At 32.2% G+C, this 26,731-nt stretch overlaps 1 protein-coding gene across 4 annotated transcripts in view; it reads left to right on the forward strand.

The window, feature by feature from the left end:
* The first annotated feature begins 8,313 nt into the window (after nt 1-8,313).
* The window catches only part of LOC143229151 (transcription factor collier-like), a 105,712-nt gene continuing 87,294 nt past the window's right edge, over nt 8,314-26,731 (forward strand). For 2 of the 4 annotated variants that reach the window (XM_076461036.1, XM_076461035.1), the window contains exons 1-3: nt 8,314-9,103; nt 13,407-13,560; nt 25,877-25,940. In XM_076461036.1, the coding sequence (XP_076317151.1) occupies nt 8,964-9,103; nt 13,407-13,560; nt 25,877-25,940 (358 nt within the window). In that variant the 5' untranslated portion in view covers nt 8,314-8,963. The remainder of the gene's footprint in view (nt 9,104-13,406; nt 13,561-25,876; nt 25,941-26,731) is intronic. The other 2 variants (XM_076461034.1, XM_076461037.1) reach the window with 2 other exon arrangements.

Here is a 26,731-nt window from a genome sequence, read left to right on the forward strand (position 1 = left end):
CGACCAGCCGTTTTTACATGTATATTTTTCTCTACAAGTGAGTTTTCTCGTCATCACGAATGATAGTATCACTGTATTTCGTTTAGCAAGGTGAATAGCGGCCAACAATGAGACAGTTTAACAATGTGTTTCTAACAAGCTGCAAGAGAGGTTCACAGTCATATGTCCAATATATTGCAGAAGGCAGTAAGCTCAGGATTTGAGCATGTTTGTATCGGGCTACAAAAAAGCGACATGATGAGAAGTCGAGCAGTCTACATAACGTGGTCATGTTTTCACCAACCCCTGTAAAAGTACAAAGACGATGTTGTTAGAAGGTTGTTTCACAGTTGCATTATTAAAATATATATTAAAGTGATACCTTGACTCTAGTAGGTTGTATAAGTGGTTTCTGGTCATGCTTCTAGAAATGTGTAATATAATTGTATTCCTACTTCAGTGAAATCATCAAGTTACATTTAACGTATGATGCAACATAGTTATATTGTGCTAACAACTTCATCTACTTTTAGCACTTTGTTGGTCGTACTTGTAAAAACATGTACAGCATATTTATAACCCTTTCAGTCGTATGAGCCTTATAGTGTGATGGTCAATCTAACTATTATATTAGAGTAGCTCAAGAGTTGACAGTAGGCGGTGTCAATTAGCTGCCTTCTTTCTAGTTTATCACTTTTACATTAGGAAAGGCTAGCGCAGATTGCTTTCAGGTAGCTTCATACGAAATTCAACAAACGAGTCAAGAGTATTATCTTGGAGAAAGATGATTCTGTCCTACATTTACTGGAAACCCTGGTGAAGTGGTCTGTATAATAACTTACTGTATCATAAATTAAAAATCCTAAATTCGTTTCTTTAATCATATAACAATACTATGCCCATTGAATATCTTTCACATTTGGGGTTGAAATCTATTATAAATTATTAACGACAGTTTTCTTTTGTTTTTAATTTCAGATCAGTATTACAATTATTTAAACTGTTTGATATAGATTATAAAACGTGTTTTAATGAATGTACTTGCAGAAAACACAAGTAATTATTTAAGAAAAACTTACTAAGCAACGGAAAGATAATATGGTCATGGTGTTATAGCTGGAAAGTAATGTTGGTGTTCAATTTAGCATAGTTTTATAATATTCTTGATTTTTACAATTCTTATGAAAGCTAACTGATAATCTTTTGATATACTACTAACTGTATACATATATATGTTGTTTTTTTTCAGTCAGTACATCTGTCGTTTAACGTTTTCTTAACATGTTCCATTATAAATATCGGTTATCCAACTTATCATTTAAGCGAATAATATAAAACCTTGTGCATTTTTGTGTAAATAAAATTAAAGTTTGTATGCACTGTATTACGGAATGTGTAGAAAACTGACAGTTTACAGAAAAATGGCGGGCCCGGCATGGCCTAGCGCGTAAGGCGTGCGACTCGTAATCCGAGGGTCGCGGGTTCGCGCCCGCGTCGCGCTAAACATGCTCGCCCTCCTAGCCGTGGGGGTGTATAATGTGACGGTCAATCCCACTATTCGTTGGTAAAGAGTAGCCCAAGAGTTGGCGGTGGGTGGTGATGACTAGCTGCCTTCCCTCTAGTCTTACACTGCTAAATTAGGGACGGCTAGCACAGATAGCCCTCGAGTAGCTTTGTGCGAAATTCCCAAACAAACAAACAGAAAGATGGCTTTTCGGATGATATAAGGCTTCACAAGGCTTTCAAATATCATGAGAATCTAATAAATTTTAACCATATCTTCACGAAGATGCAACGCCGAAATGTTGGTAATGAATTATGTTTTCATAACGGGAGAAATCGAATTTTTGAATTACTTTCAATCATGTTTAGCGTGTGTTAGAAGAACTGAAACATATTTTGGTTTTGAAAACATCCGAATAAACTACCTATATCCAATCAATACCATGAATGATACAGAAACTTGATATGATTGAGTGAATAATATAAAAATGTTTTATCCAGATTTTAAGACATCTGTTATATAATGTTTGTATTAATTTTCAGTGGTTTCAGATAATAATTTTCAACTAAAGTTTTAAAGCATACCAGTAATCTAGCAGAATGTTTGCAAGCATTACTTTGTTCGTACTAATAATTATCCTTAATGTTAGTTTTTTTGTAAATCTTAGAAGACGTGAATATTCCAGCATGATTACGTTCATTCTTCTACTTGCATATTTTATAATTTAAAATACTTTTCAAAGCGTAAAGTTAGTTTGTTATGAGGATCAAACAACATTGTAATTTTACTCAAATTAAAAAAGGTATAAAATGAATACAGTTTATGTCATTTTTTCTGTTTACTTAGTTTGTTCATCACGCATAAAACATGCATGATTATAAAGTTTCTTCAAAAATAAAATTGCAAATATTTTGCTTTCTCCTGAATCACAAGAACAGATCTGCAATATTTCACTTAACAGCTCTGCTTTAGTTTGATTCTGGACCGATGTGAGGTTTTCCAGAACATTCTGAAACTTCTAGCACAATCGTTTTCCTGCAATAACAAATAATGGTTCAAGTATTACATTCGTTAGTGGTATGAATGTGAGGAAAAGGGTTATATGTTCACACTTTTTAAATCTTGATTATAGAAATATAACTCTATTTATAGAGTTAGTAGCACGAAGTAATGTACATGATTTTCTATTAATGCGTTAATCAATTTAATAAAGTAAATAATAATAAACCAAACAATTTTAGATAGAAAATAAAAATATTAAGCAATATTGTATGTTAGTTAAAGACATTGTTTTATTCATATCATTGTTAGTACTTATATCTGAATAATCCATGACCTATTTTCTTCAAATTTACAGATGTATGGTGAAAACCTTATACGAAAATTATTTTAGGTGCTCGTTTTGAGCCTAACTAGTTCGTTACAAACTTCGTTGCCGTTTCCAGTCATACTCATTATGATGATCATTCATCTTGACAATAAATGCATCATTTCTTTTAATTGTAAATAAAAAGGCTTCGTCATAATGCTGTCGAGTATAAAGCATACGTTTCCTCCCTACTTTGCATAATTTATCTAGTGTAAGATTACCACGGAATCTTATTCCCCGTTTCAACAGAAACATATAGGTGTTAAATCTGGTGACTTGATGGATATTCTTTAACTATCTGAGGTATTCAAAGGTTAAACAGCTATACTCCGGAGACACCTTACATACACGCGACTTGTCCCTCTATTTTCTTTTTCTTTTCAAGAAGTGTTCTTTCTTTATTACTGCTTCCTGAGGATGACCTTTGACACAGATATTTGTATTCGTAGACTCTCTTATGTTTTAAGAAACCGAATTTTGCTTATCACGACTAGGACACGACTTTTTTGCATACTTCTTTTTCGATGGTCCTGGAGCTCCAAGTTAATTCATATTTCTTTGTTTTCCAATGTTATTAAGTTGAATTGATATCTCTGTCTCGAAAATTTTAAATTATCGATCTGAATCCATCTTTATCACCTGATTTTACAAACATTTTGTGTTTGCAAATTTTATGATATACCTTTCTTAAAAGCGATCAATTAGCGTCGGCGTTACACTATCTATGTATGGATTGCCAAACAACGTCAAAACGTAATTCTGATAGATTCCGTTTCACTGCGGTTTTGTATTGGCTGTGTTTGTCACATGACTTACTGTTTTACATATTAAAAATCGTTTTCATACAACCTACTCTCTGTTGTTCATAAACCGAAATTACTATAAGTATAAGTTTGCATATTGAAAGTTTTATTATACTTTTGATGTGTTACTTTTTGAAAAGGGCTAAGTCTTACTTAATGTGTTATATATTTCATAGTTGATTGATTTTACACTGGGCAGTGTTTTTAAGTTTAAAGTATGAAAACTTTCTTTATTCTGATCACTTTCCACGTAAGACATTAATATCATTACTCAAAAACTGTTTTTATTCGTTCATCTTATTATCATAAGTGTGCATGTTTTTTATTTTAGTTCATATAAGAAACTTTAGAATTAACTTACATATGTGTGATATTTGATTATTTTTTCATTTTTAAACAAACTGTGTTAGACTAGATAACTTGCTTGATAGTAAACTTGGAAAAAAAACGTATTTTAAGATGCTATCAAAAGAGTAACGGTATGTTAAAACCATTTCTCTGTAGTTTCTATGCGGATATATCACTTTGCCTTTAATTAATCCTTATTGTTGTGTATAAAACTATTTCTAGGCGTAACATTTTTATGCATTTTCCATAAATAACATATATATATTATCATAAACGTTTAGACATTCACACAGGCTAAATACAGATATAAAATATTTTGGCTTTCATGAATTTTTTTTCTTAACGTTTCATTTCTATATTTAAATTTTCATAACAAAACTCATTTGTCTTTCTTAGTTTTCGTTTCGAAAATATATCCTTAAATTTTGTTTTCTAGCCTTCTCAGTCTTGTTGCGAAAAATATTAATATTCAAACGACTGATGTGAAACATATTTGGAAAATGGAAAGTTTGAATGTTTCTCAATTGGTTGGTTAGAGCTCAGATATTAATATAGCTGGAGAGCTGGTGAGTGACGTATAATACGCGCTTTGTTATAGTATTGTATATAATACTAACTTTCTAATTATCTGTCTTTTGTTTCATAATATTCATGAGATGTCTCTAAGTACGATATAATTGTTGACTAGAGAATATCTTATTCCTTTTTTCTTGTTTACGATTTTTTCTTGTAGAAGAGTCTTGTTTTCATTTATATTTTTCATTCACTTGTAGAGTGTTCATCATGTAATATATTCACATAACACTCACTTCCACTAACCTTTTTTATAAAAGAAATGTTCCAGGTGTTTGCTATACTTGGAACAACTTTCTCATCATCGATCGACCTCAATCTCATTATGCAATTGTGTCCGCTGACGCCGAAATTTCAATTACAAAACCTCTTGCGATATATCTCGTGGTCATTCTTTGATTACAGATCTTGACATTGTCTTCTAAGATCAAATTTCAACCAATAAATCTGCATGACGAGACATGACAAACACGTAGTAATGTGGTACTGTGGTGATCTGCATGACGAGACATGACAAACACTTAGTAATGTGGTACTGTGGTGATCTGCATGACGAGACATGACAAACACTTAGTAATGTGGTACTGTGGTGATCTGCATGACGAGACATGACAAACACGTAGTAATGTGGTATTGTGGTGATGCCAGTTTCATCGGCTGTTTTTCTATTGATTTCGAGTGTGACTGGAAACTTGTGAATTTTTAGTTTGTAAGCCTTTTTCAACTTCAAATATTCGTGTCAGGTGTTGTTGACAGTATCAAAAGGTCCATTTCATAAAAACAAATTGTATTGAAAGGTTTTCTTATGTAATACATTTCTCACTTCGAAGCTGAGGGTGTTAATCATGATTGGCTTGGCTAGAGCCTGTTCCTGCTCTAAATCTTCTCTTTTCCTTACTCGGAAAAGACGCGGCATATCACTAGCTATCCTGGAGACAAGATTTCATCGGATATTCAGGAATTTGCCTTCAACTAAACACACACACACCTACAGATACTAAGCACATCGTCCATGCCACCACGGTTCATAAAAGGCGACATGCAAATCGTTCTTACTGATGAGTTTAAATCTGTATAGTAACTTATGAATCTCATCCAAAAACACTGTTTTTTTATATTTTAACTAGGAATAAAAATAACGATGAGACAAAACATGTAATAATAACCTTTCTAGGAAAGGATATGTTAGAATAGTTTTCCTGGAAATAAAAATAGCTGCCTTTCATCTAGCCTTACACTGCCAAATTAGAGACGGTTAGCGCAGATAGCCCTCGTGTAGCTTTGCGCGAAATGCAAAACAAACCAAACCGAAGATTCACAGACCACATAAGCTAACCATGTTCGTATAGTTTTAACATCAAGAGTTAGTCTTGTGTTTTTTATCTTTTATACGCAACACCGCCATGGCTATTTGTTCATTTAAAAAAGCTCCAAGTGGCTTGGCTTATAGTCCTAAAACTCGGGTTTTGATACTCATGGTGGGAACAGTTAGATAGCCCATCACGTAGCGTAGTTTGGCTTAACGACAAAAAAAGCAAATCATCTATAAAACAATTTAATGCATTACTCTGAAAGCTACCTGATATTGCCGACTATATATTCTAATAATAAACAATACAACCATCTAAATGACAAATAATAACATTATTCTTGAAAGCTTCAAAATATACACATTACAACATCAACAAGTTCCTGCAGTAAACACAAAACTAAATCTTAGAAATACTCACTTTAATATTGAACAATGGCTTACAATATCTTAATGATCGATATCACAATGTAACACTTACTGTGGAACATGAAGACGAAGTTAATCAGCTTCTTGATACATCTATATAAATAAACGTCAATATATATGTATGTGTTCTCTATGCGTTTCCATATTTCTTGGCCAGTCAGCACCATACTCGACGCAGTGATACAGGATAACATAAGAAAGTAATTTCTTATTTAACTTCGAAAACGACTATCAAGGATCAGAAAAAGCTAAGTAACCACTATTGTTAGAACTATTTAAACAGTGTAATTATTTTCATTATTGGTACCTTTATGTAGTTTCATTGCACTTTTACTTTTTATTATGTCAAGAAAACAATAGAAGCAGAATTTTATACCCTTTTTTACAAACAAGTTTTTTTTTATTTTACCCGTTCAACGGACGGGTACACCAACGAATTTTAATTTAAAAGTTAATTGAATATGTCGATATGTGTCAACTTTATAAAGTTTGGCAACATGAATTAGAAATACAATATTCTTTATTAACCTAAATATATTTTGATATACAAAAAATAATACAATTTATAATAACGGATATTACAAATAATGATTTATATGCAAAAGGTTAACAAACTTACAAACAATATACTGACTCTTCTCAATTTTACGTTGACACATAGGCGCATTTTACTTTGAGGGAAGCTAACTAGCTTCTTCACGTGTGAGTTTTTTCCCGACGAAAATATTTAATGTCCTGGTAGAAATACTAACGTCTAAAGCTAATTCACTGAAGTTAAACGGTTTGTAATGTTCGAAATCTATTAACGTTCCTGGTCAAATGTCTATAGTTTCTCGATTCATAAGACTTTGTCACAGTTATAGCTTCCAAGTTTTATATTATACTAACTGTAGCAAACCAATAATATTAAACTGTTTCTTCGCACGTCGATTTATAAACTTTAAAGACGAAATTATCGAAAGTTCAGTTGGCAACAATACTGGCAATCGCTGGTATTTTGCATATCTTGTTGACTATTACGCTCAAGATTCTTCTACAAACTTAGAGAACATGTGAGACTTTTGTAATAGACATTTAAAAATATAAGTTGCATGCATTTGTAAATATATATATTAAACTGAAACAAACATATATATTAAAATAAATATATAATAGTAAATCCATTATAAGTGGTATATTAATTTAAATATTTTAAATGTAATCCTAAGTATATAGATTCGACAGCTAGTCGGTTAGAAACACACATAAAGTAGCATGCAAGTTCAGTGACGATTAATGAATGTAGTCAGATGATCGCGCGCTTAGCGAAGGGGTTGTAGTCATTCTTCACAGTATGTTTGAGATTCTCGCTAGAGGACGCGATGAGAAGAGCTTACATATAAAAAAAAATGTATTGATTAATGAACTTAAACGTAAATGAACGAGATGCGTTTTTGCGTTTTGTAATAAAACTATTTACGTTAATATAAGTAGTTTCTCTAAACCTTAAACTATTAAACTCATATAATAATGTTTGAAATATTCTATTAGTTTAATATCATGAACAATGTACCCATAGAAACAAGAAAAATTTAGAATGTTTCTTATGTTCTTCTGTTAATAATATCTTTAAGAGATGAAAAATAAAACGTTGTTGGTTAAGTTTTTTATAATTAACATTGGTTTGTAAAAAACAAACAAACAAATTTTGTTAGAGAGTTAAAGTTAGTCCATAAAAGAGGAATTTACGTTCTCAATGGATTATTCTAGCATAATATCTGAGGAAATACGCTTCGCGCATCTACGCTGCTACTACGTTCATCTGACGCTTGGCGGATGGATGTAATTTATGATAATATAATGATAATCAAAATATTTTAGGATAGCCCACACTTGAAGTTTTCTTCAAGTTGATTGGGTCCTTAAAATTATTCTCGCTTTTCATTGGTTGCTTTGCCTACTAGAAGGCGGGAAAAATGTCTATCACCTGTTGGCGCTTCTACCAACCGTTCCCACGAGGCGTCATCCTTGGGGAGGTGCCTGTTACTCGACCTAGTGAGTGAGCACAAAAGAAGCCCTCGGTAGGTTTCTCTGCTTCAAATCACCATTTACGGAACCCTGTGTGAATCTCGGCTTTATAGTGGAGCTTGTGAAGGGCACGAACCGCGTGGCGCACAACTTCGAAGATCGTGAAGCAGACTGCCTCTTATACCAGAGTCAGAATTCTTTGAAAAACAGCAGGATCTAAGTGCTCAGGGCAATATCGCGAGGGAAATTCAGGAGAAGCCGTCGGGAGTCGATTAAAAGCCGTTGTAGCCAGAGGCTTGAACCAGCATTAGTCTACACCCCTGACATTTGATGTGATAGCACGTGGAGAAGCTAATTTTTCTAGTAGCAAGCGAGTGTTCTAGGTCCCCGAGCAGCGGTTTGAGACCTGAATCACGATCCCAAAACGGGAGGTGGCATCACAGCAATAGCCAAGAGACCTGAACCTAAGACAGTCATATCTGAAGAAACACGAACAGAAGAAAAGCTAGAACACGTTTTCAGATACCCTTCCTGATAATCTAATAAAAGGAAAAAATCCCCTTTCTTTCAAGTTTGTTAGGCTAAGGGTGCAAGGTGCATTCGGAAAACATCTTGGCGAAGACCGTGCGACCCACGTGGCCGATGTTCGGGCTGCAGGAGGGAGGGCTGCAGCCCCGAGGTCCTATGGCCACGCTGAAAGAAGAGCCCCTAGGTACGGCTCAGCTGGGAACAGTCCGAAGCGGTTGGATGCAGCCTGCCATGATCGACCAGACAGCAGGCAGGTGAGTACTGATTAACTTCTTGAACTTTTTCGTAGAACCTCAAAAATTGTAGCTTTAGTATTATTCTAATTTACCTAATCAGTCCAGTGATTGGAAATTGAAGCTTATTTTAAATAATTTTAGCTCCTCGTCACCAAAATTTGATACAATTAGGTATAATTAGGGTGACAGGATTAGATCACACTCTCATTGTTTTTTTCAAGTCTGATAATCTTTTATACGAGTCCAAACCTGATTATCTTTTGCTGTTTTGATGGCATTTAACGAGGTTAATTATATTCGTATACACTACGTGTATAAGTAATTATTAAATTCTGTTATATATATGTTACTGAGATATCTGGTTATTATGTTATAGTCCTTTCTTTGAAGGCTTTGAGCATAGTCGATATTTCCTTCTTATACTATAAAACATTCCAAATGCTTTCTAAAAGTATTGATCTCATAACAAATGTTTTCTTTATGCTATATATACCTGACTTTATAGATCATTAAAGCTATGAAAACAAAAATATGAATATATCTCATAAAAAGGACAAAAGATAGCATAATGTTCAACAAAGCCCCATCTATTTATTTATGTAAATACATTTTACTGCGATAAGCAACACTTGCTTTATGTATAAATGATTGGTATCACTTTGTGCTTGTAAGTTAAGACTTCTTTTCTACACTGTTTAAAATCTTAATAATTTCTATGGTTATAATTTGTGTGCTTGGGTATGTCAAGTTAGGCTTAGCTGATTAGAACACAAGAAAAGATAATGTTAAACGTAAACTTTTATTTTTACATCTCTTACATATTTGTGAGTAACACGATCTCAAGATAAAGCTAATTTGTTCTCTTAGTCCATTATTTATGAATTTTTACAATGCAGTGATATGTGTTTATTTTTTGTCACTTTTATCTTGCTAACTCAAGCCGTATTATCTAAAATAAAACGGCTTCTAAAGTTTAAAGTTGTTGCGTTACAAATCTTGTATAAAATACAATATTTTATTTAAAGATGACGTGGCAACATTTATGACGAAACACGAGATTATATCTGACAATATTTTTAAAAAGCAACAACACGAATTTATTTTGAATTCATTTGTTTTATTCATGATAGAACAGTTCTAAAGCGTTAAATTATTACCTGGCATTTCTCTTACCTTTGTGTCATAAACTGAATTTTGAAAACTTATGTAAATATACTTATAATACAGTTTAAACAAAGTGTTGTTTTTAACTTATTTGACGAACTCTGTGGAACGACAAATTAGTGGCTAAAAGAAGCAAAATCACATAGTTATTTATTAACAGTTAGTACTAAACTTTTGTATTGAAAATATAAGTTTGTCGGTGTTTTACAACTGAAATGTAGTAAGAGTTATGAATTAGCGAGTTTGTTTAGATTGTGGAAAAACGTTTTTGCAAGACTTAAGCTAGTTGGTCTGTAAACATTTCGCTAGATATATTAACACATATAAAGCTGACAGCAGTTTATTTACGTGTTTTCTGTTTTCCTTTTTTCTCAACAATATGACACTATTATAATTTTTCTGCCTTTCATAAAATGCAAACAATTGTTTTAAAGGATGAATGGCACAGCTTTGGAGACGTGTATAAACCAAAAATGTGTAGATTTGTGTTATAAATGAAATTAAACTGGAGTTGTGGCATGGAGGATATATATGTATATATATTTTGTGCCACCATTCCAGGTCAAGTTACTAAAAACTGAATTATACAGTAAATGTTCATATTAAAATAATAGATTAAAGTGATTATTCTACTGATTTTAGCCTTGTGTAGTAAGTAAAACTACGTAAAACTAACAATGTTGTTTGTAACTGTCGAAGGTGGCATACTAAAACTTCTTAAACGTAATTTGGTTCTTAAAGTTAGGCTAGCGTTAGCATAATAATTTTCAAATATTTGTACTTTTGAGATGGCAGTAAACAGGTTAATAATAATATCCATCTACAAACACACTAATTGCTTCAAATAAAAGATATCTTTATAGCTGAAGCTTTCTGCATAGCAGTACTCCAGAAGATTTTTGTCTTAAAAAGAAATAACATCATCTGAATAAATACATTGTGTTTAATATCTACGTTAAGCCTAGTATTTCGAATTCACTGATTACCTATAATGTCAGTAAGAAAAGTCTGTAGTATACAGTTCTGAATGCCTACAGTCGTTCATATTGATGACGGTCGACCTTACTGAGATCAAGTTTTAATGTCTGTGTTTCTTACAATAACTGGGTGAAGTGTGAAAGTAACATCTGTGTGTGTGTATGTAATGCGCTTCAATAAAGTGAGTTTTTCTTCGAGTTTAAACTTAACACTGTTTATATCCGTTGTTCATGTCTCAAGCAATATTTGACTGTGACAAAGTTCTGTGTTGTTAAAATTCAGTAGCATGAAAATATTACAAAAAAACTAAAATGTTTTGGTTGTTTCTGGAAGCTTAACAGAAAAAAAACCCTATTTTCTGGAGTTCTAAGAAAGGTTAAAATATATTAATGAAAGGAGCAGTTCTTTATTCAACAAACATAAACAGGGAAAACTTGCTTTCGTGCATACTGAAAAAAAATCCTTGTCTAAAAATATATCTATAAATGGTTGTCTTTAACTATCATGAGGACGAGGAATATTCTAATTCTTTCACGAAGTCATAGTTTAACAGATACTGTTGTTTGTTATGGATTCAGTAATAAAATATGTTTGCGTTATTTTCATTAATGTAAATAGTTTATTTTACAAACCTAAAACATGTAAATTCACTGTAACGAATATTGTTTCTCCTTGTGATTGCGTTTTTAACCCTAACGAATTTGCACGATATTCTAAAATGAAAAGTAAGAACTGTTTTATGTGCACAATAGAAACTTTATTTCGCCAACAGACAACGTTAAAATATTCTGTATGTTTCGGTAGCTTTATGCTACCGTCACCAGGGTAAAACATACATGAGAAGCAGGTAGAGGCATGGAGAAAAGGTTTAATTCATTGTAAATTTTACGGGTGGTATTAATTTCATAAATAAAATATCAATATTTAGTTCCAAAGTTGTGCGTTAACATCAACTATCTCTTCTTTCTTTAATTAGCCCCCCGCTAGTACAGCGGTATGTCTACGGATTTACAACGCTAAACTTCGGGGTTTGATTTCCCTTCGGTGGACTCAGCAGATAGCCCGATGTGGCTTTGCTAGAAGAGAACACACTCTTTCTGTAATTAACAAAAAATAATACAAATTACATCACAAAATTTCTAATTTATTTTCGACTGTTCGATTCACTTTAAGTGTTATGCTCTTTTAAAATTATTGGTTCATACATGTGTTGTAAATTAAATATTTTTTTTTTGCTAAACAGAGATGAAGGGTTAACTAGTGATAACAACTTTATAAAGAAATATTGAATTCTTACGTATAACATTCGTACTACCTTAATGTTTACAATGTGTGAAACCTTTATCATACAAAACTACCAGTTTGTCTCTTTGTGTTTTATTCTAGAGAATAAAACGTAGAGACCCGGCGTGGTCAGGTGAACATTCGACTGGTTATCTCAGGGTCGCGGGTTCCAATCCCCGTCGCACCAAACATGCTCACCCTTTCAGCCGTGGGGGCGATATAATATAACGGTTCATCCCCCTTTTCGTTGGTAAAAGAGTAGCCTAAGAGTTGGAGGTTGGTGGTGATGACTAGCTGTCTTACACTGCTAAATTGAGGACGACTAACGCAAATAACCCTCGTGTAGCTTTGCGCGAAATTAAAAAAAGAAACTTAAAGTATTTTAATGTAGCTAGTTAGCTAAATAAAGTTTTTATTGAGCATTTAAAACGTAGTTACAGCTTTATTGTGAAATTGTTACCACAAAATATTTATACTGAATTTTTAATATACATATAATTTATGTTGTTTGAAAGTTATAGTCAGTTTAAACAGTGGCGATTTCATTATTCATCTTTTCAATCTCAGTTTTGTCTCGTTACTGAGAGTATCTGTTACTCACCAACTGGTGATATACCAAAGGCTCTGGTTTTTTACGTGGTAGTGTGAGTTAAGATAAGGTGCGATGCATGTTTCAAATTATTTTTTTCAGTTTTAAATTTTAATGAAAAAATGCTTTCTTTTCTCCTTTTGATTTAGTCAATTTACTTTCAACATCAGTGATAGAAATACTTTATTATGCTTCACCCCTCAGAGTTTTTATTCAAATATCGCAATCTTCTGGAGGCTTGTTGTGCGAGTGCGAGATGAACAAAGTGCTTTTCAGCGCATTCTAAAACATAACGTTTCTTTACAGTGTCGGCTTAGGACGGGCCCACTTCGAAAAACAACCTCCGTCCAACTTACGAAAGAGCAACTTCTTTCATTTTGTGGTAGCCCTGTATGACAAGGCTGGTCAACCAGTGGAAGTGGAGAGGTCATGTTTTGTGGGATTCGTGGAGAAAGATCAGGTGAGGAATATCATTTTTTAGACACGTTTTCAAAATTGCCAACATATTAATAACGTGGAAGTGAATCGCTTACTGTTAAAACAGTCTTTTAATGAGTAGTGTAACAATTATTAATTATTACAATAGGCACGTATTAACGTTACAAAGGCCAGATCACTTGAAAAAAAATGGAAGCGACAAGGTTTTCTGAAGTAAGTTCTGTTGAGTTTTACATTCTCCTGGCGGATTCCGATAGTAAACGCCATAGAGATGTATTAAACGTATACATTATTTATATATCTATCGAATGTTCAGCTTATTTTCCCCGTTGTTCATTCCATCTACCTAATCATCCTGTATATAAAACACTAAATGTGTAGGATGAGTTGTTGCGTTCCACTCTTTGTCTCAGATTGAGCCAGCTGATCTGGTGGACGGTGAAACAGTATACTCCTGTCAAGTACAGCTTACACGCTAGCTGTCACACCCGTATTGATTTTCCCATTTTCTCAATACACATGTATACCAACACGTACAATCCTTTACAGTACCGGATGCTATATCAAATTTGACGTAATCATTTCCATGGAGGAAGGAAGTTATTCATTGTCCGCACATTAGTTGATAAAGTTAATTCCACTGTTTGGTTTTTATAACGTTTTGTGTGTTTCTTTATTCACTTACATATCTACCTATCTATATGTATTTCTACTTGTGTAAATATTATCATTAATTCTAAAAAAATTGAAGATTTGTTTATGATACTAAAACATGAGTTGACATTAGTATCTTAATGTTTCTGAACTTTGATGTGACCAGCTAAATTTATTGAGTCGTTCACCACAGATTTTTTCTGACCACATCCTTGGTCGAGAAAATGATACCAGGTAACAGCTCGTAAATGTTCCTTTGTATAAAATATATCTTTAAGTATTGTTATTAATTATGTTATTTTGAAAGCACAACGAGTGCAATTATATCACATTTTCTCTAAGCTAATGACTCTTTAAAATTTAGAAGATTGATGCATACAATAACCAAATTCTCAATGGAAAACAAATTCAACATTTGCCAAGATCACGATTCAATCGATAAGAGGAGAAAGTTATTTATATTGGGACATACAGTCAGAAATGGGAACAGTTAAAAGCTTGAAAGACCGATAATTTTGTAAATTACATTGATTCTATAGCTTGGGGATATATCCTATAGTAGGATTTTCAGGCTCTTTCCTTCTCTAGGAATTCTAAAGGCAGAGTTATGGAGTTGTGGAGAACTCGGGGTGAAATCCCTAATATTGGTAGTAATTGATTTATATTTTGCTTAAATAGAGGAATAAACATAATTATTGTATCTTCTATACAACATTTGATTGACGATGTACTTAAGTCATCAGTAAAAAACATTTTTTACATAAAGAAATATTTCATAACTGGAAATAATTATTTTGTAACTTCAATAGCGAAGACTGAAGAACACCTTTTATTGTTAATGTAAACAAGATATTTTCAGTGACAAACTATTACTTTTTTATTATCAGTTTAGATGTTTCGCCTTTTCCACTGTGTGATGCATCAGTTTAAAGCTTCAACTAAAGTGTATTTGCCAAAACATTGATTATAAATCCATAATCTATAATAACAAATGAGCGTCTTTGTCTGTCTGTCGGTGTGTGACAGCCATAGCTTCAAAAGGAAAGAACTTAAAGACCTAAAAACTTTTCACGCATACAAAGGAGATTTGTGGGTGTGCACCTGGTATTATCATTTAGATTTGACTAAAAAAAAATTAGTCAACGTTTTGCCCTTAAGATCCATAATTCTGCTTCCTGTAGTTCTGTATGAAACTATCATATTTTGATCTAATTCTCATTTAGTGAATGAGCTATATGTAGAGGTTTTCTGCTAAATACTCTTTTTCAACAAAAAACACGGAAAGAAAAATACAAATCTAAGAATTAAAATAAAAAGTTGAATTGAACTAACAATGGGAAGAAAAATATGAATTGGAGAATGCTGGAGAATTTAGGAAGGACAAAACAAATATCAGAAGTTAAGTTACAACTGGTATATTTTTAAGAGGGAGTAATTGAATTAAGTTCGGGAAATGACAAACTATTTAAAGAATTGTGGGGATTATAAAAGTAACTAAAATAATGGAAATACTTGACTGGTGCATTAAGGTTTCTGTGAATCATGAGGGGACCTTAGAAATCCCGCAGGAGAGCTAAACTAATTTATGCTAGTGTTAAATAAAAAAATTATGTCCGGGTTTTTTTATATATGATTGGGGGGAGCAGACATTGCTTCGTAAAATAATAGCATTTTAGGTCTATGTATGTCTCTCACAAGTTTTTATTTTCTGAAATTAAGTTCTTTCTATAAACATGCTGGCCAGGTGGTTAAGGCTCTCGCGTTGTAATATGAGGGTCGCGGGTTCGAATCCCCGTCACACCAAACATGCCAGCTCTTTCAGCTGTGGGGACGGTATAAAATTACGGTTAATCTTACTATTTGTTAATAAAAGAGTAGCCCAAGAGTTGGCGGTGGGTGATGATGACTAGCTGCCTTCTCTCTAATCTTACACTGCTAAATTAGGGATGGCTAGCGTAGATAGCTCTCGTGTAGCTTTGCGCGAAATTCAAAACAAACCATCATAAACATGTTTAGTTTTTTATATTTTGTTGGCTTTCAGCGTATAAATTTTACTTTCAACGTAAAATAAATATTTTCTTACTTACTTAGGTAGTATAATTTAACAACTTTCAATGAAATAGTTGATTTCTTGAAGGAGAGAAAAATAGTATGACGTAACTTAATTTGCAGGTTACGTTGGACTTCAAAATTATGTAAATCTCGGCGTATAAGTTACTCTCAAAATGACGGTTACTCTGGACTCACTTAGAAATTTCGGATTTATTAAATTATTTCTTTAAACTTGAATGTTTATCTAATTTTGATTTACACGCCTGCTTTAGCTTTATGCAATTGGAGTCTGCTCAAATATAAATTTAGTCAGAATGTAAAGTTAGGTTTAGGCTTAATTCGTAAATTAATGTTAAACGTAGTTTGCAAATTTTCCTTGAATCTCATTTCAAAAATTATTTTGAATTATTTTATATTAGTCCAAAGTTTCCTTTTGACTTAGCTCAATGGTTATCCTCGATATAAATTAACTGTTTATAAGTTACTTTAGACTTAGTTCAATGGCTATCTTTGGTATAATTTAATTGTTCATAAGTTACTTTGTAATTAGTTAAGAAGTTATAATTGACATGATTTTATTGTTTATAGATTACTTTGGGTTTAGTTTAGATTTATTTTTGACACGAGTTAAGTGTTTATAAATTACTTTAAGCTTAGTTTAAGTGATATTTTTTTACATAATTTAATAATTGGTAAGTTACCTTACTCTTAGTTCAAGGATTATCTTTGACGTACTTTGAGAATGATCTTGGACTTATTTTAATTTGGCCCTAATATAAATCCAAGTTAACTTAACATCAACATCAACTTAAATCAAAGTGCTGTAAATTTAATCAAATACGTAACGAGAGAAAGTTGTGAATGTCGACTCTGATGTCTACAAAATAATAGTTATTATAAGTAAAATAATACTTAATTCATCCAATTTACTGAGATATAATCGTACAATTGCTGCTATCTCATGACAAAACATTTTCAAGGACTTTTTTTCAATACATGTGTTTCATATGTTTTGTGTTTTAGAGGGACAATTTTTTCTTTGCCTTTTTGAAAATACACAAGAAATCCTGAAGTTATAATATTGAGAAATAAAATTATTCTCAAATTAAAGTTATGTAAACTGACACTACAATTACTAAAACAACGTATTTTAAAGTTTCAATGAAAGTGCTATTGGGAAAAGAAAACACTGAGACAGCAAAGTAATAAAAGCTTCAGGAATATTTTGTCAAAATTATAATTTATTAATCTAAATGATAAGTATACTTTAAATCACATTTCTAAAGAAAATGATAGGGAAGTGCCAATTAACAGTGCTGAGTTTTAGTTAAGTTACATTTATTCACTTATCACAATTTCACTTTACTAAAGATTGCTTCTCAAGTGACAAGAACGGGTGAGAATGTTAGAACATTATTTTAATTACCTTCCAATTCTCTGTTTCATTATTTTATAAACCACGCCCATTTCTCCACTTGTGCATGGATAGGGACCATATAAATGGAATAGCTATAAAGCCTAAGTAACATATTTCTGAAAGAGACTAAATAAACAACTAGTATGAAGTAATTAATATAACAAACAAAGTTTCTAGAATAATAATAATATAATATTATAATGTTAAACTTTAAATATAAATGTTAAAGGTAACCAACACTTTACAAAATTGTGTAATTCAAAAGCAACTAAAATGGTATAGAAATGCGTCATTTAAAAACAACTTTTCAGCACTATTAACAGAGGCGAAACGTTGCTTTTTTAAATGACGAATTTAATCTCTTTGAATAACTTTTCACTAAAATTCTCTAAAAAATATTGCGGTAGGTATAGAAAAATAACGATTAATAATTGTTTAACATCGAGTAACAGATTCTGTCATAGCATAAAATTAAATTATTAGTATATAACACATTTTGCATAAAGATACGGGTTTCAGTCTTCTCCCGCAAAATAACTGAAGTTAGGCTTAATATTTTAACAAAATGAAATAACTGATTTAAATATAGGAAAAGTAGGATTATGTTGTATCTAAATTCACAGAAGTGAAAACAATTTACACTTTCGTTGTGTTTTCCCCTTATTTTAATTTAACCTTTGTGATAGTTAAATTGCGGTGTTTCACGTGTAGGTGTAAGAGATTTAGTTGTTTGCTTTGTTTTCAAGCTAGCTATCTGTAGTCTGTTCCCCACGAGTATCGAAACTTTGATCTTAGCGTTATAAGCCTATAGACTTATCGCTGTGTCATCTGGGGACTCATGTAAGATAACTGCTAACATTTAATATTATTTAAAACCATTTCTTCATACAAATTATTACACTGAAATGTGTGCTAAAGTTGCATTGATTTGAGACATCTCTAGCATAGAGTTGAAGTGAAGAATGTTTTAGACCGTGCATATCGTGCTTAAATGAACCGGATAGAAAAATAAAACCAATTATTTCTCATTAAGTGAACAGAGCGCAGACGACTCACTATGTAGCTTTATGGTAAAAAAACAACAACAAAACTTATTATAAACTAATATTTTTCATAAATTTCATTGATCAAATTTTACTATATTTGTTAATGATTCAGGTATATACGTTTCATTGCAGAAAATCAATAAATTAGCTCACAAATGCTCACAATTACTCATAAAACAAATCACAGTTCTACTAAAATATATCTAGTGTTAAAACTCAAGGTTTACATTGTTTTAACTAATTACTTGCATTCTCTTACGCTCTGGTGATTAAAGCGTTCGACTCGCGATCTGTCGATCGCGGGATCGAAACCCGTCGTCGAACGTGCTTTTCCTTTCAATCAGTGAACATTAAAATATTAAGGTCAACCCCAATTCATGTTGGTAGAAAGTAACTAAAGAGTTGGTGATTAAAGGTGTTGACCAGTTATGCTCTTTCTAATCTATCATTTCAAATTTATGGAGGGTTAGTGGAGATAGCTCTCTATTAGCTTTGAGAAAAATCGACCAAATAATTAAAGTATCTACCTGATTCGTACTAATTATGTATTTTAATATTATCTTTGATGTTCTCATATGTTTTGTTTTCTGAAAACTCAGTTGCTAATCAGTGCATTTCCTACCTGTTCTTTCTTACCACAACACTATTTGTGAGTATTCTTCTACAGATATCAATGTATTAAGTATTTCATTAATTTAATTTGATTGATAATTTCTATGATTGTTGTAAAAACTGAATCATATTCATACTCGCATTTTCATTGTGAAGCTGTAATTTACATATTTTAAAAACATCAATTTTCACATGTAAAGTTGTAAGTTTTTGTTTAACTCAAATTATCAATAAAAGGTAAGACGATAAATATATTCCAGTTCTATGTGCCCTCTTTTTCTTATAAGTAAGGAATAATAGCTGATTAAAGACATAGTTAAAGTATCATGCGCTACAGTAAAGAAGAAAAATAAGCTTTTCCTTCTGATTTATCGATTACAGTTATAAAGGAGTTGATGCTTTGTACGATAAAGCGTAGGTATGATAATAAATATAGCGAATAATACACATTTTGCTTTCAGTGGGAGCATTCATAGAGCAAGGGACAAGAACACAGATTAACTGGAGCACTTATATATCCACTGAGTTTACATTAACATTGTCACTCTCATAGCTAAGTAATCTCTTTCAGCATAACAAAATAAAAATTAGTTTTCCTTTGCCTCTGCGCAAATAGGCGGCTTTGAAATGCAAATTCCAGAATGATGTGATACATATATATGTATGTCTTCTGATGCCTTCATATAATGTATTTATGTATGTGTACATAAATGTATGGGTGTTATTGTGTATATTGTTAAAGCCTACGAGTTTGCAATTAAATCTTCCCGGAACAGCTATTGTGAATTATTATTGCAGAGAAAGAATTACAATCGCTTCATGTTGAAAACAAATAGCTGTCTCATGGTGTTCAAACAAATCTCAGAGATAATTGCACAGCTGAACTTCCGTGCAATATTAGAGGATGCGAACAACGACGTCAAGTGCGCTTCATTCTCCACGCACATCTAGTTATCCCTTTCCCTCTTGATCTCCCGTTGTGAGTATGTTCTGTGGTATTCATAGCTACAGGCAATTTGCTTGGAAAGGATTCCAATTTGTTACATTAAATAGAAACACAAGGAAGCTCCAGTTAGCTCTGTCCTGAGTGCATAGGACTGTTCGCTTGCTTTTATTGTCACAAAGCTTCCCAACCTTTTTTATTTTTCGAATATGCAGAAACCACATAATTTTTCTGTTTATTTGCTGTTGCCGATTTTACTTTTCCTATATGAATGATGCGCATAAAGAAACATGTTATATATAGAAAGAAATATTTCATATCTATACGTTTTATTTCTTCAACTTCGAATTTGTAAGTTATATGCATTATGTCAGGTTAATACATGCTATATTGGTGTTTTCTTCAGTTATTCTTATAGTAAAATCTATTTTTGATGACATAATTTAGATCTTTATTAATAATGAGATTGGTTGTGAAATTTTTATTCATAAACTGCCATAATGATGTCTACCACAGAAATGCAGAGTTCAACCATCATCAAAATTCAGCAAAATCCGATTAAATCCAAGTTTTCACTTTTCATACACTCAAACCATTGTTCCAACCAAGAAAATATAAATACACTGAACTGTTGAGTAAATATGAACAATTACCAATACACCCAAAACATAAACTTCCATAAATTCATCCTCTTAGCGAATAAAAGCCACCTTGTCACTTCTTTCGACCAATATTACCTAACCAGTAATTCATTACAATGTATGACCATCTGTACATCGAAAATGAACCCACAACCTTCGGAATGAGGATCTCATGTCAACCAACTAATCTCATAGCTCCACATTGTACTCAACCCCTCTATCCAACCAGTCTCAACTAACCTTCAAAACTACTCAAGGGATTAATTAGGCCTAATAGATATGATGAAAATCCTATTGGAGTTTTTACCCAGTTATTATTCTAACATTCAACCATTTATCTTCTTATTTTTCCAACCTACCAAATCTTATGCAACTATAATGAAACTTATATTTATCATTACATTATTTTGCAATAAAGTGTATTAGAATGTTGAAGGGTAATTAAAATGTTCGGTAGATTATTCTTGGTCCCCTTTAACTATATGATCACAACAGCAATTATTTGAATAGGATCTAAAATACCATTGATGTATTGGTACATTTCAACAATAGTATATATTATGTTCACAAGCTAGGATACTAAAATGCATATACAAGAAGATGTACTGACGTTATTGCCTTCTTTAGAATATTAACAATACTGAGCACGTTGACAAAGTTTTATATTCTCTTGTAGTTATAGTTTTTTTATTCATTGTATGTTGACCAAAATTTCTTTAGTGTTTTTCTAAGATAAATTAATCTAAAATTTAGAATAAACAGAAGTTGTAATGCGTTATTGAATGTCTGTATTCAATTCGTTCAAGTATTAACGGCTTAGTTTTTGTGGGTTGAAAAAGGCACGGTAATGTCGCCAAAATAAGTGATCTGAAGTAGTTCTACAATCTGATTAGAATGAAAACTGTGAAACGTAAGTGAATGTTCACTATAAAAATCCGTATTTTAAGTTGTTTGGGCTGTATAAACTGTCAAATTATAAACATCTCAATTCTTTTCTCCTCAACGGACATCTTAGATCTGAAAAGTAAATCCAGCAAGTCTGTCACTGGGGTATTAAATATTATTATAAGAACATAATGTTAAATAAGGTTGAAGTGACTTAAAGAAGTAGAGATCTACTTTTATAAAGCTTATAGATTAAACGGCCAGAACCACTGTGAGTGATGGCGTTGAGACGATGAATCGAAGAACAGTTAGGCGCCCATTGGCCTAACGTCACTTCATTAGGGTCAGCTCAATATGCTAGATTTTACAGATAGTTTTAAGTTTAAATTTAACGATATACTGCTCTGCACCAGTATTTGAACAGTTGTATTAACAAGGCAAAATAACTTTCGTAATAATAATAGCCAGTAATTACTTTAAGAAGTGTAATAGTGTTTACTTTTAGAGAGGCTATGTCTGTTTCTTTTTTAGTACCATATACTATCTCCATGCAAGTACCAATTATTAATTACTACTACTGTCTAACTGGAGCAGTATTACTTTTTTAAGTATATCGCTGATGGTCTTCCTTAGTTTCTTATCTTCAAAATTAGTTTTGTTGTTTTAAACAGCCATGATTTCAACTGATCTGAAGAGTCGAAACATAAACATGTCGCTTGGAATGAATACACATTCACTTCTTTGGGCAGAATAAAGGCAAACAAAACACAACTTTTAGTTTTCCGTTATTTTCATATTTTTATTTAAAAACAATCGGTTTTCAGTGTTTTATGTTCCTAAGGGAGTGAAAATGTACGTCTATTGAAATTGCACTCTAAGCAGTTCTCTTTTAAGAAACTTAGGAAAATGATTGAAGATAAATATTAACTGAACAGTTTATGAACGCAATTAGGATCAAATGAGGAACAAAATTGAGAAGTGATGGAATCAGGAGTTTTGCTTGATATACAAATCAAGAGGTAGAGACTACAAATTAAACTAGAGCATTTTGTATATGTAAAAATTATTTTAAGGCAATCACGAGGATCTTAATTAGATTTGTCACTTTTAAGATGTTTGACTTTACCATTTTACCAACTGAGAAACCTGTTCCGAAAATAAGGTATTATGGACATTAATATAAATTGAATTCTGGAAAGACCTTGAAACATTCCTTACGTTTCGACAACTGTAATTGATGAAATTAAGCTTTTGCTTCGCAGAAATGAAAAATATGCACTCTCTGATTTCTACTTATAAAAAGTTACGGTACAGTCCGATTTCTATTTATAAATAATATGTTACTGTCAGATTTCTACTTATAAAATATTACGGTAATGTCTGATTTCTATCTATGAAAACTACGGCACTGTCTGATATCTATTTATAAAAAGCTAAGACAGTCCGATTTCTATTTATGAAAACTACGGTACTGTCTTATTTCTATTTATGGATAATATGGTACTGTCAGATTTCTACTTATGGATAATATGGTACTGTCAGATTTCTACTTATGGATAATATGGTACTGTCAGATTTCTACTTATAAAATATTACGGTACTGTCTGATTTCTATCTCTGAAAACTACGGCACTGTCTGATATCTATTTATAAAAAGCTAAGACAGTTCGATTTCTATTTATGAAAACTACGGTACTGTCTTATTTCTATTTATGGATAATATGGTACTGTCAGATTTCTACTTATGGATAATATGGTACTGTCAGATTTCTATTTATGGATAATATGGTACTGTCAGATTTCTACTTATGGATAATATGGTACTGTCAGATTTTTACTTATGGATAATATGGTACTGTCAGATTTCTACTTATAAAAAACTACTGTATAGTCATATTTCTACTTATTTACATAAACATATTTTATTTATTTAATATGTTGTCATAACTCTAACCTTCTTAACGTTATCATTATTTGGTATAAGAGCATGTAGTATCTTTCTTTAGTTTCGTGTAACATTAGTTATTATCACTTTCAGTTTGGCGTAGCAGTAGTTAATATTGTTTAGTTTGTTTTACATTAGAAAGTGAAGTAATGTAGTTTTGTTTTGTGTAACAGTACATAATAAGGTTGTTTGGTTTGGGTAACTGTAATTATGTCTTTGGTTTTTTCTTTGCAATAGCTGTTTGGTGTAACAGTAGTTAATGTTATTCTTTGGTTAAGTGTAACAGTAGATAAAATCGTTCTTTAGTTTCGTGTTGATTTTTATTAATTTTTGTTTAGTATAACAGAAGATAGTTTCTTTGTTTGGTGTGGTGTAACAGTAGGTAACGTTATAAGTTGGACAGAACTAAAACATGAAATTCAAAAGATTTTCTACAAGGATGTGAGACCTGTCAATCTGACTCTCCTCACAAATCAGGACATTGAGATTAACACAGTAGGCGCACACGTGCATGCCAGGAAGCCGTGATATAGTGTTGCCGTAATGGCGGCTAGCTGCCCAACGGCAGGGGCAGAAGATTGAAAGGTTTATAGACGTTTTCAAACAACGCACGAGAAACCGGATCGTTTAGACGTCGAGTTGAGGTGATAACGCTTTATTAGGTGGCACATCGGGCTTTGTAGATAATCATAAAAGACAACACATTAAGACCAGTTAGTCAACAACATAATGTAATATGTTTTTAATTATGGAGCAGAATGTTGACCGTAGTTGATCCTTCTAATTTTCAAAACAGATCCTAATAACAGTCACAGAACATACACCAACAGTTGACGCCCAAAGCACGAATTAAAATAACGAATACTCTTTAATTACAAAAGTGTTGCACTTCAGTCTATCTGTTATTAACAAGATATTTGTAATGTAAATGGAAAGAAAAGATATGAATAATGTGATTTCCTTTTATACAAAAACAGAATGAAACTTAGTTGTTCTCTCAAGACTGAAATAGTAATGAACTGTGAAGGTATTGATTTGAGACAAGTATAAATGTTTTAGTGCTTTTACAAAGTTTTATATCCAAGAAGTAGATATTTCTTTAAAATTAAACGACATACTTATAAACATACCTAAAAAATGATTTTCAAAATGCGACATGTATAACCAATAGTTTTTATCTAGCTGTTTTTGTGACCATTCTCTTGACTGCCTTTGATAAGATGGTTAACGTAGACAAATATTTATATAATCATATGCTTATTGCATATATTTTTACAGACGTTATATGAAAGGTATCACAAATTTTATTACGGAAGGAAGTATCGAGAGAGTGATATTTATTTCAAATAAAAACTATCTGTTTGCAAATATAAAATACACGTTTGGAAAATGTTTTGATACATTTCAAACAAGCTACAGTATAGCTATATCAGACAAATAGGAGTCGGTTTAATTCTTTGGAAATTTCTGTCAACAGCTATTATTCTGAACGTTGTCCCTGTTTGTTGTGCGAGGTCGGGTATATTTACTTCAGCTAGTAAAGCAAGCTAGACTGAATGTTTTGATCTGACTGTAGGCACATATATCTTGAAATTTAGCGCAAGAAAGTTTAAAACATGTTTTACTCTTTGTTTTCATCAATCATCAATCAAAATGTAAAATTTGTTTGATTTCTGCTGAAGAGTATTAACAGGTAAAAAACCTAAACAAGTGTTTTATTAACAGGTAAAAAAAACCTAAACAAGTGTTTATTTACACAAGCACAAGTGTTTAAACTATTTTATTTTAGTTTGATCAATATCTATACAAAAACGTATACTTCACGTGAATTACTATTTTTCTAAGTTTCAAACAAAGCATGACATGTAATATTAAAAGCAGTGCTTTAATACACATTTTATGATATTGGTTTTGTGCCTTAATTTGACAGGTTTAGCATGACTTTTGTAACAATGACTTACATGTATGTAAATTAAATTTTTATTTGCATTTATATTGTCACAACTTTAAATTTCAGACATCAATGCCTCAACCACTGTAACTATTATTTTTATATATATTGCCTTTCCTTCTCTCTTCTATATGCATATGTTTAGCTTTGTTAGATATCTAATGTATTTATATATTTCTTTCTCGTTTTAAGGAAAGTGACGGACAAAAAACCAACAATGGTATACATTATCGTCTTCAGTTGCTCTACGCCAGTGGTAAGTCCAGTTTTTCTATTTACAGGGTGGGTGACTCTCGTGTCGTAGCTCAGACTTAGTGGGTCGTATCAATAGTAACTGAGATAATCATAAAGGTGATCTTGTCTGATAGTAACCGGAATAAGAAGAGTAAAAAATTACTTTCAAATGGTTTCTATCGATCAGTTTAGTAAATAACCTATTTCTTCAGTGACGAGCTTTAAGTTTCTAAGTAATCGGCTCAAGAGGCCCTGCATGGCCAGGTGGTTAAGGCACTCGACTCGTAATCCGAGGGTCGCAGGTTCGAATTCCCGTCACACCAAACATTCTTGCCCCTTTAGCCGTGAGGGCGTTATAATGTTACGGTCAATCCCATTATTAGTTGGTAAAAGAGTAACCCAAGAGTTAGCGGTGAGTTGTGATGACTAGCTGCATTCCCTCTAGTCTTACACTGCTAAATTAGGGACGACTAGCGTAGATAGCCCTCGTGTAGCTTTACGCGAAATTCAAAAACAAACAAACAATCGGCTCAAGACAACTGAAATGTACAGCATAAGGCCATCAAATTTTGGAAAACTAAAATTCTCTTCCTCTACAGAGATTTGTTGACTTACAAGAATATGGAATGGAGCATTAAAACTCACGCACACACTGAATTCATACTACAGTATAACCTAAATACAAAGACTCCAAACATCTCAATTCAAATAATGGAAATTCTAAACATTAAGTAGTTTGAAGTTTGTTTTTCTAAATACAACCTGCAAACTTCAAAATATTTTCAAAGTCTTTCCAAAACCTAGTTTAATTCA

This window comes from Tachypleus tridentatus, chromosome 10, assembly GCF_004210375.1.
Source record: "Tachypleus tridentatus isolate NWPU-2018 chromosome 10, ASM421037v1, whole genome shotgun sequence".
NCBI lineage: Eukaryota > Metazoa > Arthropoda > Merostomata > Xiphosura > Limulidae > Tachypleus > Tachypleus tridentatus.